Source organism: Rhinoderma darwinii, chromosome 3 (assembly GCF_050947455.1).
Source record: "Rhinoderma darwinii isolate aRhiDar2 chromosome 3, aRhiDar2.hap1, whole genome shotgun sequence".
Taxonomy (NCBI): domain Eukaryota; kingdom Metazoa; phylum Chordata; class Amphibia; order Anura; family Rhinodermatidae; genus Rhinoderma; species Rhinoderma darwinii.
The window spans coordinates 187,832,634-187,849,022 of NC_134689.1; the positions used below are offsets into that span (position 1 = coordinate 187,832,634).

The window sequence follows — 16,389 nt, forward strand, 5'->3', positions numbered from 1 at the left end:
AATGTAAATCAATACTGTACATCTGTAGAGAAACCGTTAGCATCATACTGAAAAAAACATTGCGTTCATTTTAACCAGGTTATAAGAGTGTCAACCACAATTAAGTTGGGCACGCAAAACTAGATAAATGTTTACCCTACCTGCCAACTTAAGTGGGATCAACAAATAACGGGAATGTGGGCCTCCTAAGAGTCCCTAAATGGCTTATGGCGGGCAAAGAAGGACCCTTTGTTCCTGTGGGAGGTCTCTACCTATCGAAATAAGCAGGCACAAGCAGCCAAACCAAGTGTGCATGAGTATGGGGGAGTGTGAATGGCTGCATTTATATACATAATAAAATATGAAAAGATGACCTGAAATTTTCTTGCGGTTATGGTAACAAAAAATGGCAAATTGCATACACTTGCTAAAAATAATGTACCAGTACTTTTAGATTAGGTACCTTTAAAAATAAAAGTGTTTCTAATATCAATTTATTTGGCCCATCTTTTTTAAAGGGGTTCTACTTCATGGAAGGATACTTACTTGAGGACAAAAGCTATAATTTTTTTCTTTTTCCGTCAATATAGCCATATGAGGGCTTGTTTTTTGCGGGAGAAGTTGTAGTTTTTGTGGCACCATTTATTGTACCGCATAATGTACTGGGTAGCTAAAACAAAATTATTTGTTGGGTGAAATTGCGATTACGCCATATTTTGGGGGGTTTTGTTTTTACGGCGTCCATCAGGCAGTACAAACTACATATTCACCTTATTCTACAGGTTGATACGATTACAGAGATACCAAATTTACATGTTTTGTTTTATGTTTTACTACTTTTAAAAAATCTTTTGTCTCGCTATATTCTGAGAGCCATAACGATTTCATTTGTCCATCAATTTAGCGGTGTGAGGGCTTAAATTTTGCAGGGCGAGCTGTCTTTTTCACCTATACCATTTCTTTTATGGACGCAGCGATACCAGTTATGTTAACTTTTATTTTTTTTAACATTGATTTAGGGAAAAAATTTGAAAAGGTTTTTTTTTAACTTTTAATATTTTTTTTTGGAACAAAAAAAACCTTTATTGAACTGTTTTTTACTTCTTTATTAGTCCCCCTAAGAAACTGGAACCAGCGATCGTTGGATCGCTTGCATGATATACTGCAATACTAAGGTATTTCAGTAAATCGTAATTCTGACAGTCTCGCCGATGTAAATGGCCGATCATGCCGCGGGGGGGTGGGGGGCTGGGGTGCGATGGCGTTTTTGAGGGGGTGCCACCTCGGTTCTAACAATTTAAATGCAGCGTTCGCGACTGACTGCAGCATTTAAGGTGTTAAACGGGCGGAATCAAAGTGAACTATGATTCCGCCCGATGCAGTGAGGTGTCGGTGTATAACACAGCCGTCACTCGCTGAGTATGGAGCGCGCTCAGCCTGTGAGCGCGCTCCATAGTTCCCCTTATCCCTTACAGTTATGTGATAATGCGTTAAGGGGTTAATGATCATCAGATATTTGCTACTCGTTGAGTCACCAGTAGCAGGGGTTACGCGAGCTGAGATGGTAACTGGTACAGAAAGTACCAGATAATCCATGATTTAGTTTCTCTTCTAGTGGACACATTATGTGATGCATCATTTTGCAGGAGTGCAACAGTTACTCCACTCTACTCTGAAGTGGTTGGGATCATTGATGAAGCATATAACAATTGCCTCTGTACATAAGTGTCTATATAAGATATAACCAGATAATATAATTGTCAGTTATGCCATTTTTTTTTACATTTGTAGATTAACCCAACAACATGTAAATAGGTGATTGAAGAGCTCCTGGTTTGAAAGAATTCTGAAAACTAATCTCTAATAAAACATCAGAGAGAAGTACAGCCCAGTGGGATTTCCACTGCTTCATTTGCTAATGAGTTTTTTGATAACTAGAGTCGGCTTTGCCAGTCACTCTGCGCTCTATTATGGCTAATTTGACTCTACTTGACTCTCCCTGATAATTATTAACACTAGCCTTTTTATCCTCATGAGGCCTCATTTCAGTTTTTGAATTTATATCTTCCTTTATGGAGAACGGAGTGTTTACGACAAGGATTTGTTTAGTGTTACAGTAGAACATTTATTACTTAACCCCTTAATGACCAGCCTATTTTAAACCTTAATGACCAAGCAATTTTTTACGTTTTTCCATCGTTGCATTCGAAGAGCTATAACCTTTTTATTTTTGCGTCGACATAGCTGTATAAAGGTCTTGTTTTTTGCGGGACAAGTTCTATTTTTTAATACCACCATTTTGGGGGACATATTCTTTATTGATTAACTTTTATAAACTTTTTTTTGGGGGGGAATAGAAAAAAACCTGAAATTTTGCCACTCTTTTTCGCGTCTTAAATCTATGGCATTTACCGTGTGGTATAAATAACACTAACTTTATTCAGCGGGTTGTTATGATTGCAACAATACCAAATTTGTATATATTTTGTATGTTTTACTACTTTTACACAGTAAAAACACTTTTTTTTTTTAATTATTTGTTTTTGTGTCTCCATATTTGAAGAGCCGTAACGTTTTTATTTTTTCGCCGATGCGGTTGTATGAGGGCTTTTTTTTGCGGGAAGACTTGTAGTTTTTATTGGTACCATTTTGGAGTAGATGCGACTTTTTGATCACTTTTTATCACATTTTTTTAAAGTCAGGATTCACAGAAAACGGCAATTTTTCCATAGTTTTTTATTACATTTTTTACGGCGTTCACCGTGCGGTTTAAATAATGTAATAGATTTATAGTCGGGGTTGTTACGGACGCGGCGATACCAAATATGTGTAACTTTTTTACTTTATTTTGTTTTTTTAATAGTAAAGCATTTTGTAAGGGGAAAAGCTGGGTTTTTCATTTTTTTTTTTCACTTTTTTAAACTAGGGGACTCTAATATGCGATTCTCCGATCGCTATTATAATACACTGCAATACTTTTTGTATTGCAGTGTATTACTGCCTGTCCGTTTAAAACGGACAGGCATCTGCTAGGTCATGCCAGAGGCATGATCTAGCAGGCATTCATGACGGGCAGACCTGGGGGCCTTTATTAGGGCCCCCGGCTGCCATAGAAGACACTGACACTCGGCGATCGTATCGCCTGGTGTCGGCGGGAGAGAGAGGGAGCTCCCTCCCTCTCTCCAAAACCACTCAGATGCGGTGCTCGCTATTGCGCACCGCATCTGAGGGGTTAAACGGGTGAGATCGATACTTATATCGATCTCACACGGCAGAGCAGGGACGCCCCCAGCCCTCAGCTGCCTCTGCCATCTTAGAGCAGGGAGATTTGACGCTCCCTGCTCTGTTTACTTTATCCTGATGCAGTGCCGTAAAAAGGCATATGCATCAGAATAAAGCCCATTAGTGGCCGCCGTTAAAAGGCGTATTTGGCGGTCACTAACGGGTTAAAGAAAGACTTAGCGTATATTTATAGGATAAGATGGGGCATTCTAGGCACCATCTTTAATGTGCTAGCTGTCTGAAAAGGCTTCTAATTAAAGAACAAACACTGTGGCGCGTTTCACTAGAGACTTGTCTCTCAGCAGAATGGTCACTTGCCACTTACAAGCCTCTCTTTTACAGATTAAAAGGTGAATTGTGATAAGAGCCTGTTCTCCCATGGAGTACTAGAGATGAAACAGCACAGATTTCACATGAGACATTACCAATTTAATTTCTTGACAATGGAAGGGAAAGGATTGTAATACCAATGCAGATTAGTAGACACTAAATGTTTTAGTGATGTTATAAAAAGATATTATATCGACATACCTATTAAAATAGTTGGGAGGGGTATGTTAAAGTAGTAGCTTTTACTGCTATGGGAATATTGTATGACCAGGGGGTTAAGACATAAATACTGATGTGTACATAGCAACAAAATAATTATTGGATGACTTTTTTTCTCTTTATAATAAACATCTATTCCACATATTCCTGAATGATGTTGCGGTCTTCGCATTATTATATATATATTTTTTAAAAATAGGCACTTATATGGTTGAGGGCAATACCTTCGGGAAGCAAGGTGACCATCATCTATGATCTCTGTGCTTAGGTTTCAGTGTAATGTGGCAGTCATGCAGTACATACTTGGTATGGGCGGGCAGTCATGTTGCAGCCTGGCTTCTTACAAAAATATTTTTTTATTGCAATGCTTTGTTTAAGCGTTTTGCTTTTCTATGTTGTACCTGTTTAGATATCTAACTGTTCTGCTTTAGTTCTAACAGAAATATATACCTCTGTGTCTGTACACCATACATTACAATACACTTTATTAGAGACACCTGCCCTTTCATGATTGGAGCTGTATGGAAACTAGACACGTGACTGCGGAGTGCAGAATAAAATCAAGAATACAACACTAATGCGCCAACTTATGTACCGAATGCACAACGGTCGTTTCTTAACACGGATTAGCTTTAACAGCAGATTAACAGCTCGAGTGCCATTGCTGTCTAAGGGAAACGAAAAGGTCAAGACCCCAAATTGCTACAGTTATAAAGTCCAAAGAAGGTCCAACGTGGTACTAGATTGGTGTCTCTAATAAAGTGTCCATTAATTGTATATGGGTATGGGCAAAAAGTGGCCCAACAAAGCACTAAGTACTGGAAGTGGTCATAATAATCTAATACATAAAGTGCATTCCGAAAGTCTTCAGACCCTTTAATTTTTTGCACATTTTATTATGTTGAGGCCTTGTGCTAAAATAAAAAAAAGATTCAAGTTTTTCCCCCATCATTCTGCACTCAATACCCCATAATGATTGTGAAAAAAAATTTTTTAGAAATGTTTGCACATTTATTAAAAATTAAAAACTCAAATTTCGCATGGACATAAGTAATCAGACAGTATTTGGAACGACACACCTCTGTCTATATAAGGTCTCACAGCTGACAATGCATATCAGAGCAAAAACCAAGCCATGAGGAGGAAAGAAATGCCTGTAAAGCTTAGAGACAGGATTTTGTGGAGGCACAGATCTGGAGAAGGGTTCAAAAAAAAATTCTGTTGCACTGAAAGATCCCAAGAGCACAGTGGCCTCCACAATTCTTAAATGGCAGTAGTTTGGAAATAATTGGGGGGGGGGTGCCCTGGTAAGAGAGGTGACCAATAACCCAATAGTCACATTGGCTGAGCTCCAAAGATCCTGTGTGCAGATGGTAGAATCTTCCAGAAGGTCAACCATCACTGCAGTACTCCACCAATCTGGCCAGAAAGTCGCCTCTTCTCAGTATAAGGGCAGATACAGACGAACGTTGCGTTTTTGCGTGCGCAAACAACGCGGCGTTTTGCGCGCGCAAAAACCATTTGACAGCTGCGTGTGTCATCCGTGTCTGATGCGCGGCTGCGTGATTTTCGCGCAGCCGCCATCATAGAGATGAGGCTAGTCGACGGCCGTCACTGTCCAAGGTGCTGAAAGAGCTAACTCTTTCAGCACCCTCGACAGTGAATGCCGAACACAATATCGCAAAACCTGTAGAAAAAAAAGAAAAAGTTCGTACTTACCGAGAACTTCCCGGCCGTTGCCTTGGTGACGCGTCCTTGGTGACGCGCCTCTCTTGACATCGGGCCCCACCTCCCTGGATGACGCGCCAGTCCATGTGACCGCTGCAGCCTGTGCTTGGCCTGTGATTGGCTGGAGCTGTCACTTGGACTTAATTGTCATCCCGGGAGGTCAGACTGGAGGAAGAAGCCGGGAGTTAGCGGTAAGTCAGAACTTCGTTTTTATTTCTACAGGTTCATGTATATTGGGATCGGAAGTCACGGTCCATGGTGCTGAAACAGTTTAACTCTTTCAGCACCATGGACAGTGACTATCTCCTGACGTCGCGTACCGATAATGTTTTAAAAGAGTTCGGCCGAACCCGGTGAAGTTCGGTTCGCTTGTCCGGCTTCGCTCATCGCAAAGACACTCCGTTTGGATGTTCAGAAACAGAAAAGCGCGTGGTGCTTTTCTGTTTTCATTCATCCTTTTCACTGCTGTTGCGCGAATCACGCTCGCCCACGGAAGTGCTTCCGTGTGGTGCGCGTGATTTTCACGCACCCATTGACTTCAATGGGTGCGTGATGCGCGAAATACGCAGAGTTATTGAACCTGTCGCGCTTCTTGCGCAGCAGACAAACGCTGCGCAAAAAGCACGGACTGTCTGTACTGCCCCATAGACTTGTATTGGTCCATGCGTGCCGCGTGAAAACCACGCGGCCCGCACGGATCGAATACACGCTCGTGTGAATCCCCCCTAAGAGACATGAAAGCCCACCTGGATTGTATACAGTAGGCATGTATACATATACACAAACACACACACACACACGGCATGAAAACACACACACACAAACACACGAGGCATGTATACATACACACACACACACGAGGCATGTATACATACACACACACACGAGGCATGTAAACACACACACACGCGGCATGTATACACACACACACACACGCGGCATGTATACACACACACACACACACACGAGGCATGTACACATATACACACACACACACACACACACACACAGGAGGCATGTACACACATATATACACACACACACACACACACACACACACACACACACGAGGCATGTGTACATATTTGTACACACACACGGCATGTATACATACACACACGAGGCATGTATATACACACACACACACACACACACACACGGCATATATACATATACACACACACACACACACACACACACGAGGCATGTATACATACATACATACAAAGGAATGTATACATATACACACACACACACACACACACACACACACACACACAAGGCATGTATACATACACACATGAGTCATGTATACATACACACACAGGAGGCATGTATACATACACACACACACACACACACATATATACACACACAGTACAGATAATGTACTAGATGTTACCTGCAGTCCTATGTAACACCACATATAACACACATGGATAGCTCTCAGAGTACAGATAATGTTATAGTGTTACCTGTAGTCCTATGTAACACCACAAATAACACACAGTGATAACCACACACACATACACATACAGATACACACATAGAAAAATATACACATACACAGACATATATACACATATAGACGTACACATACTGAAACATATACACACACACATAAGTACACAGAAAGGAACTTACCATCTCTTCTTGCTGCACAAGTTTCTTGCAGGACGGGCTGTGGGCGGAGCTTCCTCCTCTGCTCTGCCTCCTCAGTATGTGTAACGAGGAGCAGAGAATATAGAGTTCAAACGGCCTGCACAGTTGCGCCCCCTACATGCTGGGAGGCTGCAGCGCCCTGTGCACTCGCACATCTCGCAAACCCCTAAGGCCGGCCTTGGCTGTTATCGCTGCCAAAGGTGCTTCAACTAAGTACTGAGTGAAGGGTCTGAATACTTATGTCAATGCAATATTTTAGTTTTCCTCTTTTAATAAATTAGCAAAAATTACGAACATTCTGCTTTAATTTTGGCATTATGGGGTTTCGAATGCAGAATGATAGGAAAAAAAACTATTTTTTTTTATTTTAGTACAAGGCCTCAACATAAAAAAATGCAAAAGACTATCTGAATGCATTGTATATATACACACACACACACACACACACACAGACACACACACGGCTAGTTGCTTCTTTTTTTATTGGCGTTAATGTTAATTTTATCTTCGTATATATGAAATATATATATACATATATATATTTTTTTTTATTTTTATTTTTTTTTACCTAGAAACTACTGAAGCAAGTGTCAATTTTTCTGGCAAATTTAATGGTCCATCTACCTCTGTCCGTAATACATGACAGCCAGCAGCTAATGTAGACTAGGGTAGGCAGTTGCACCCAATCCATATGACATATTTCAAGAAACTGCTGCAGGCAGCTAACATAGATGACATTGTATTGCAGTGATAACATCAATCATCTTACTGAGAGGATCAGTATTTTTAACTCTCAAGCAAAGAACGTAAGCCAACAATATACCTGGGGGTCTCCAAAAAGTTTGCAATAAGTTAACAGTGGGGAAGTACTTATTTGGGTAACACTATTACTGTATTGTCCCCATATTGACAATAGTTTTTAGTACATTCAGGTGAAGAATATATACAATCCTACTTGATAAAAATGTAATCATATGTATTGTATTATTAAAATGCAATATTAAATGACAGTCTGAGAGGTAGTTCTCATAACAATGTCTTACAGGTAATAAATATTCTGAACTTTACCTCCAAGTGACATGTTCAATGAAAAAAAAATGATTGTTCAGATATAAGAAATGATGGAGGTTGTGAAAGGTCAATCTATCTTTCTTTATATTAATGATAATATGCTACTATGGCATTAAAGCATACACAGTCCTCTGTCAAGCCAGTAATTAGGTAAATAGCCTAAGATTACTTATGTAATAGGTCTTGTGAGACCTCTGACATACCACAATAGCACTTTAACATGGTCATATTAACTATTTTTATTTTTAAAATCCATCATTGTACAATCTGCTATAAAAAGGAGTTTATTTCTGTTTGAAAGTACCAAAAACATCCAAATCCATATAAACATCTCTCAAAGATGATATAACCATTTTACTTTTAATATTAGTATCATCATTTAGAATGAGTTACAAATTAGATCACAATATATTTAACTTTAGGTCTGAAACAAAAAAAGAAAAATGTATTTCTAGTCATCCAATCATATGTGTTTTTGTCATCCGCAAAATACATCTCCATACAGATTTCTCCAACTTTGGGCCTGAGGGAATAAACCTAACAAGCAATTTCAGCTGCTGGAGAGCTCCACTAAATGTTGATATTTGTGTGAACAGCTGGCTGCTGCCAAATTCCTCTCCAGCCAGCTTATCACACCAAGCTTCCACTTGTAGGAGTGTAGAAATATCTCTTAGCTGTCATCTACAATCTTTATTTGAAGAAAATGGATTCCATCACCTTGTGACATTGTGCTTGCCGTGAGGTCCCTTCTACATACAGCTATCCCTGACCTTGTCATTTGGCGACATTACTTTGTGACATACGTTTATCAGCTGCAACAGTAACCAGGGCATTAGTTGTGTCAGACACTATTATGTGTTAGCGGGTAATTTCGATGGCAATTTAGCATGAAATTACTTTTAAATGCGTAATTGACATTGGAAGATCAAGACAAAGTCAGCAGTTAAAACAAGGAGTTACAGTACATTAAGGTGTACACATAAATAGCGGATAACTCCTTACATTTCACTCAATGCAGTGTTTAGAATGACAAAGAACTGGCTCAATGTAAGTGGAGTATTTATTTGGCAGGTTCCCCTTAAGGCAGGATTGTACAACCGGGTTACCAACTTAGAGATATAACCGTTTCATCAAATAAAAGATATTAATTGTATAATAAAAAGCGAAACAATTTAATAGTATACTTTCTGTATCAATTCCTCTGGCTATTTAGGATATCTGCTTGCTGTTATTTTAATGGGAACCTATATTTTCTTTACTCCCAGTGAATACAAGTCTGTTCTAGTCATTTGATGGACACACAAGTGCTGGACTTATTACAGACAGGGTGGATTTTTATTCACTGGAAGTAAACAATGAAGGTTCCTATTGAATGACTGCAAGCAGAGATCTTGGAAACCGCAAGGAACTGATGCAAAAAAGTGTAAAGCAAAGATGTATAACATTTTATTGTACAAAGAATAAGCTTTATTTTCTTAAACCATAATACCCTTTTTAAAGCGCACTGTGTGAACAAAGGTGATGTTTAGCTTTACCATTTACAGTGATTTCCAAATAAGTGATTTAATATGAGTTTTAGTTGCCCTAAAGAATTCCCAAAAGTTGTGATTCAATGTTCATAAAATAATATTAAAAATACAACGAAAAAACCCCCCCAAAAAAACACACACCCCCTATGTTATGATAGAAGGGACAGCTTTTGCAGACAGCTAATGCTTTCTGCTTTACAAAGAAATTGGTAGTCCTCCTTGAAATGATTACTAGCATTGTAGATTTTGTAAAAGGGGATATTTTGGAAAAACTGTAACTACATATAGTGCCTGTGGTTATTATTGGACAGTGCAGTTTTTTGCAACAGAAAACTTGCTAAGAACACAGCGTTTTTTTCACATGAGTCTCCTACTACATACCCAAATCACGTCATTACATAAAAAAAAATTATTTGGTTACTTACAGTCAGTCCTGAGAAAGTCATTTAGCAGCTGGAAAAGAGGAAAGCTTTCCCAAGAGTCTTGTGGTTGTGCATCTAGTGCAGAGTTCATATCAACGGAGAAGAGGGACCAAAATATCTCAGCATGTTCCGCTATAAGATCTGGCCACCAGGAAAATGCCTATTTTTAACGCAAACATGTCAAGTCAAAGATAGCGAAAGGGTTCAAGACTTCAAAGATGGATTCATTAACACATTTTAAGATGTCATAAACATTGAAGATAAAAAGAACAAGGGCCAAAGACGTCTGAACACAAAGCATTTAAACGTTTTCTACATGATTGGATCTTACTAATTCATTTGCTATAATTTATTTGAGAACCAACATTCTGAGGCTGCATTTTTTCCTTCTACAAGTCGCCCCCATTGTTTTTTCTTATTTTCACCCTTTATCCATCTGTACCACAGGAGGAGGCATAAAGTTCCAACAACCATCTATAGATCCCTCTATTGTTACTGCATTGCAGCATGGACAACGGGCAAATCATAAATCAAACTTACATCGAATACTATACAATAAATTATAAATCCAACATGTTAACAGAATAAAAATGTTTTATTGTTTGGCATGGAAAAAGTTAATCTATAAAGCACTAAAATACCATCTGAAACTGGGCAAGTTTTTTGCCAATACCTTCTTAAAAATAAATGATAGAAATACTGCCTCACTCACAGATGGAAAAGAATGGTATGATGCTCCTTAGTAGATCTGGATACTTAAACTGATTTACTGTATAGATTGTATCTGGTTTTGTCACTAAAAATGTGAAATCATGCAAAGCTATACGTTAATTTACCAGGGCAGAATAATTTCTTGTAGCCTCGGGGAGCAGTATTCAAGCACTATACTCTATGTTTATTCAGAAATGTCATGTTGTCACATATTTTATAGTTTTCTCACAGGCTGTGACTTCCACGTAGATTAAAAAACCCTAAGAGGAGGCGTTTATATTGCTAACTTTCATTGCATGTGGGTTTTCAAATTGGCATACCAACAGGTATGGTAGGGGGAGTGACTATAGAAGTAGCATACACAACTCCCTATGTGAAGAGAGTAGAGAAACATCTGGATAAACTTGTATGCTATTAGGTGACTGGGTAGATATTGCTACAAAAATGTAAAATAGTGCACACAGGTTGGAAGGCTTTGACCCAATTACAGTAGGAAAAGCAGCTCTGGAGCACAAGCTACCGCTATAACAGGTGAAATTCCTTGCACAACAAAAATATGAATATTCATGAGTCCATCCAAGTTAGATTATTGGAGTGGAGAAACTGAAGCTGATGAAAGGAATTCTAGGAGTCTAACATTGATGTGTTCTACAGACATAAGGAAGCAAAACTCCCCCAAAACCAAGTACAAAAATGGAAAGCAACAGAAAAATGTTAAATGCATACCTCTTTGCCCTACAGAAATCCATAAAAAGCGTTGCAAAGTAAGAGAGAAACAGAACACATTAGGTGGCAAAGAAAACAATTAAAAATAAAAAACTACAATAAGATTACCATTAGGGAACCTGGATGTTTCTACAGTTCGATAATGGGTGGCCACCTCTCCATTGAAGGTAGTAGCTGGACTGGATTATGAAACCTCACCAATCAGACCTGTGTGACATGCCATAGGCCAGAGATTTATTTATTTTTCTCTATCTTATACTTGGCCTGTTCTAGTCCATACTTTTCTATTTATATGTGTGTCATCAATATCACTCCAGTTTTATACGGTTATACTTACTGTTTGTGTCTTAAGATATATTGACGTTTTTCTCGGGTCATGTTTTGATATGTACTGTTATGATGTCACAATGTTACTATCCTGTGCATCATAATAAAAGTGTTTTAACCATAATTGCAGTGGTCCTAAGCCTTAATATTGTGAGCCACATTCAGCTCACAAACTGAGGCAATACATATTAAATGTGGAGAAAAAAAAAAGAACATGAGATTGCATACTGTCACGTAGGGTTCGTGGACCCACTGGGCCGTACCGCCAGTCTATAGCTCGTATAGGGTACCTGTGGCAGCTCAAACAGTAGTAAGACAGGCTCGACTGGGACTAGGCAGCAGGTAGACGTCAGGCGGGGAGTAGTAGGACAGACGTGGAATACAGCACAGAACAACTACAGCACAGCACTTGAACAGGATAGCACGGGATACAGGATACAGGAACAGGGAACACTGGAAACAACTAGGAGACCATTTGCTAGACAAACTAGGATACGACAAACAAAGCCCTGGCATCGAAGCAAGAGGCCGGACCCTTCTTCTAGTCTAGGGCACTCATGGGACCCGGCCGAGGTGAGTGGAAGTGAGCGCTGCCGTCTCCTGAGGAGGAGACTGGGGCCAGCGCTCGCAGACCCATGGCTGTGGCTGTCAGGAGGTGAGTGAACCTGATGGCCCGCAGCCATGGGCATGACAGTATCCACCCTCTTACGCCCCCACTTCTTGCGAGAGAGAAACTTCTTCAGAAGGGTAGGAGTATTGAGGTTCTCCTCTGGCTCCCAGGACCTCTCTTCAGGGCAAAAACCCCTCCAATCCACCAAATAAAAAATAAAAAGTCTCTCCTCTCACTCTCTTGGTGTCCAAGATCTCCTTAACCTCGAAGGTGTCTGAAGGGCCGCTGGAGGCAACCGCAGGGCTAGGAGTCTTGGTAAAGCGGTTCAAAACCACTGGTTTCAGGAGAGAGACATGGAAGGAGTTGGGGATCCTGAGGGTAGGAGGCAGCCGAAGCTTGTAGGTGATAGGGTTGATCTCCTACAGGATCTCGAAGGGTCCGAGGAACCTGGGAGCAAATTTGTACTACGGCACCCTCAGTCGAATATTCCTGGAGGACAGCCAGAGTTTCGTGCCAGGATCCAGGATGAAACTGAGGTTCTCTTCTCCTTGTGTCCGCCTTCCGTTTCATGCGGTCGACCACCATCAGGATGGAGGATCGAGTCTGCTGCCAGATCTGCAGAAAGTCCCTAAAAGCTGTGTCAGCAGCTGGTACCTCGGACGTATCAGGCACCGGGAGAGGAATTCGTGGGTGTTGCCCATAGACAATAAAGAACGGTGTCTTCTGTGTGGACTCGCTGGTGTGATTATTGTAAGAGAATTCAGCCCACGTGAGCAACTGCACCAAGTCATCATGCTGCTTGGAGATGAAGAGGCATAAGTAGTTCTCCAAGATCTGATTGATCCTCTCGACCTGACCATTGGAAAAAAATTTGCCCTGGGCCCATAGTACTCTAGTTATGCCACTGCTTCAAAATTTATTTTACAAACACTGAGAAACATGATAGCAGTGTTTTTTTTTTAAGAGATAATTTCGCGTTGAGATTTATTTTCAGATTTTACAGACAGATGTTTCTGTAATATCAAATAAAATTTCAAAAAGATGTTCACACGACAGGTGCAAAGTAAAATAAAAAAATAATATATATATATATATATATATATATATACATACATACATACACATATCATCTATTTAATTAAAATTAAAGCAGATGTTTGAAAGCCCTCAATTTGTTACAGATAAATTGCCTACATCTAATTCATTTAAAGTACATAACATTTTAAAGAACATTCAAATAATGTACAATGCCAACGTTCTTTTAGAATAATATATTCACAATACCATTGCCTTACCTCTGAATGATGCTCCTCGTTTTGCTGTAGCACCTCAATGCACAGCTCGGCTAGATGAAGCACATCACGTAATTTCTTTGAAGGATTTTCTTGATTCATGGTCTCTGAATGGTGAAAGGACAACCATACATTTTGGTATTAAATAAAATAGCATATGAAATAGTATGAAATCCACTGTTGCTCCCATTAAATCTAATGCAATAATTTGCTATTCATTCCTGATTAACATATCAAAATTTTCTTCCTTTGAAGGTGTGCTTTAAATTTTATAAATGTAGAAATTGTGCAGATATTCTGCATCAGTCGCAGCAATATAGAGTAAATGTCCACCTGGAACTTGACATGCCTGTTGTGAATTTCAATGCTTTACTACATCTAAACCTGAAACTGTTAAGGGATGTTAAATCACTACTGAGCAGTGGTAGTGATGTATAGATCTTGCAGCTTCATAGATAGTAACTAGAACAGCCACACTATTTTATACCACATTCACCCCTTCCTCACTGGTAATTTATAAACCAATCAAACCCATAATTTTTCAGTGAAAGAGATATTTTAAGAATGACAACTCCTCCAACTTTTATATTTATGTATCTAGTAGGGTACGTCCACATACAGTAACAACACTGCAGAATTTCCGTCCGGATTTTCCATGTTGTAATTCTTAGCGTAATTACAGTATCCGAAAAAGGGATTAGGTTTAAATAAATGCTGCAGAAAAAAACCGACAGAAAAAAATAAATGTGTGAGAATCCACACCACAGGTAAATTTTCGATCTGTAGCATGTCAATTTATTTAGCAAAAATTCTGCGGAAAATTAGCACAGAAAATCTGGATGGAAATTCTGCAGTTTTACGCTGTGTGTGGATGAACCCATATAGGATCTTACTAGATGACCACTTGCCAATTACCATCACCCAAATGGTGACTGGACAGTAAACTTCTTGAAATATTAGTTGAACAAGCGCTGCATTGGTTGAATACATTTATGAATACATGTGCCATCTGTAGTAATTCCACAGCAGATTATAATCACTGGTTACAAAACGAACATATCAATACTTATGACCATCTTATACCTGGAAAATGTGATGAAATAATTTTTTACGGATAGGCAAAGTCTAACTTTAAATGTTGTGAATGCATCAACTTATCTTTGCTTCCATAATTTTACATTTCCTAGATTCGTTTTTAGCAACGAATTACATTTGTTATGGTCTTTCTTTTATATAATTTTATATGTTTAAATAACCAATTCCATTCTCTTAAAGTATCTGCCTCTGCTAGGCTAGGATCACATATTAGTTGTGTCCGGCCAGTTATTTTATGCCTGAGCTGAACACTACTGATGACAAACTTATGTAGTTGGCATTTTTTGTACTACGGCACTAAAGGAGAGCCAGCCATGGGAAACAGGCCTTAGTATTTAAATAGGAGTCAAAGAAACGTAGGGACAGAAAGGGAGAGAACAACAAAATTAGCAAGCCTCTTAAAAAATTTGGCGCACATAGCAGACATAGATTTGCGCTATATTTTTTATGCCAATTTATGGTGTATATTATTGTAAATCCCTCGGTTTGTGAGAGAGCACACCCCTCCCACCTTAAATGCCACTTTTAAAAATGGGCAAGAGTAGAATAAGAGGGCAAAAAGTTGCAAATTATTGTGCAAATATTGCAAGCGCCATACTTTTAATGCTACAGAAGTGATGTAAAGCTGTTAATAAATTCCACCCAAAGAGTTTTTACACAAGAATATTGAAAAAACAGTTGCCAATGAAACAACTTTATATAAGTATAGGGTGTAATGGATTTCCATTACAACAAGCAAAATAGGACTGAAAAATACGAAAAAATACAGAAGATTGTCAGTTTTATATCATAAGAACGGATTGACATTTTTCCTCTACAATCTCAGATCTAATGTCAATGAATACAGCATGTTACAGGGTTTTGCTGTATACGCTATACACCAGTCTTTACAAATATCACTGTAATGGCTTTGAAATGAAAACAAAGATGTTTGTACATTAACCCGTTCCCGACCAACCACTGTCTTGATGGCGGGCAGTGCAGATCTGGAGTCTACAGCGATGTCTTTTGGCTTAAAGAGGCTCTGTCACCACATTATAAGTGCCCTATCTCCTATAGAAGTAGATCGGCGCTATAATGTAGGTGACAGTAATGCTTTTTATTTTAAAAAACGATCTATTTTCACCACTTTATTAGCGATTTTAAATTTATGCTAATGAGTTGCTTAAAGCCCAAGTGGGCATGTTTTTACTTTAGACCAAGTGGGCGTTGTACAGAGGAGTATATGACGCTGACCAATCAGCGTCATGCACTCCTCTCCATTCATTTAGACAGCGCATATGGATCCTTTTAGATCAGCATGTGCTGTCTTATATGAACACATTATCGATACTGAAGTGTTTAGACAGTGAATAGACATTTCACGGGATGTCTATTCACAATCTCTGCACTTCGTTACTGTTTCT

The 16,389-nt window shown here is 39.1% G+C and overlaps 1 protein-coding gene across 11 annotated transcripts in view; it reads right to left on the reverse strand.

Annotated features, from left to right (window-relative positions):
* The window catches only part of CADPS2 (calcium dependent secretion activator 2), a 616,089-nt gene that overhangs the window by 155,078 nt on the left and 444,622 nt on the right, over window positions 1–16,389 (reverse strand). For all 11 annotated transcript variants that reach the window (XM_075857164.1, XM_075857163.1, XM_075857166.1 and 8 more), the window contains 2 exons: window positions 13,892–13,995; window positions 10,226–10,382 (listed from right to left, as the gene is read on the reverse strand). In XM_075857164.1, the coding sequence (XP_075713279.1) occupies window positions 10,226–10,382; window positions 13,892–13,995 (261 nt within the window). The remainder of the gene's footprint in view (window positions 1–10,225; window positions 10,383–13,891; window positions 13,996–16,389) is intronic.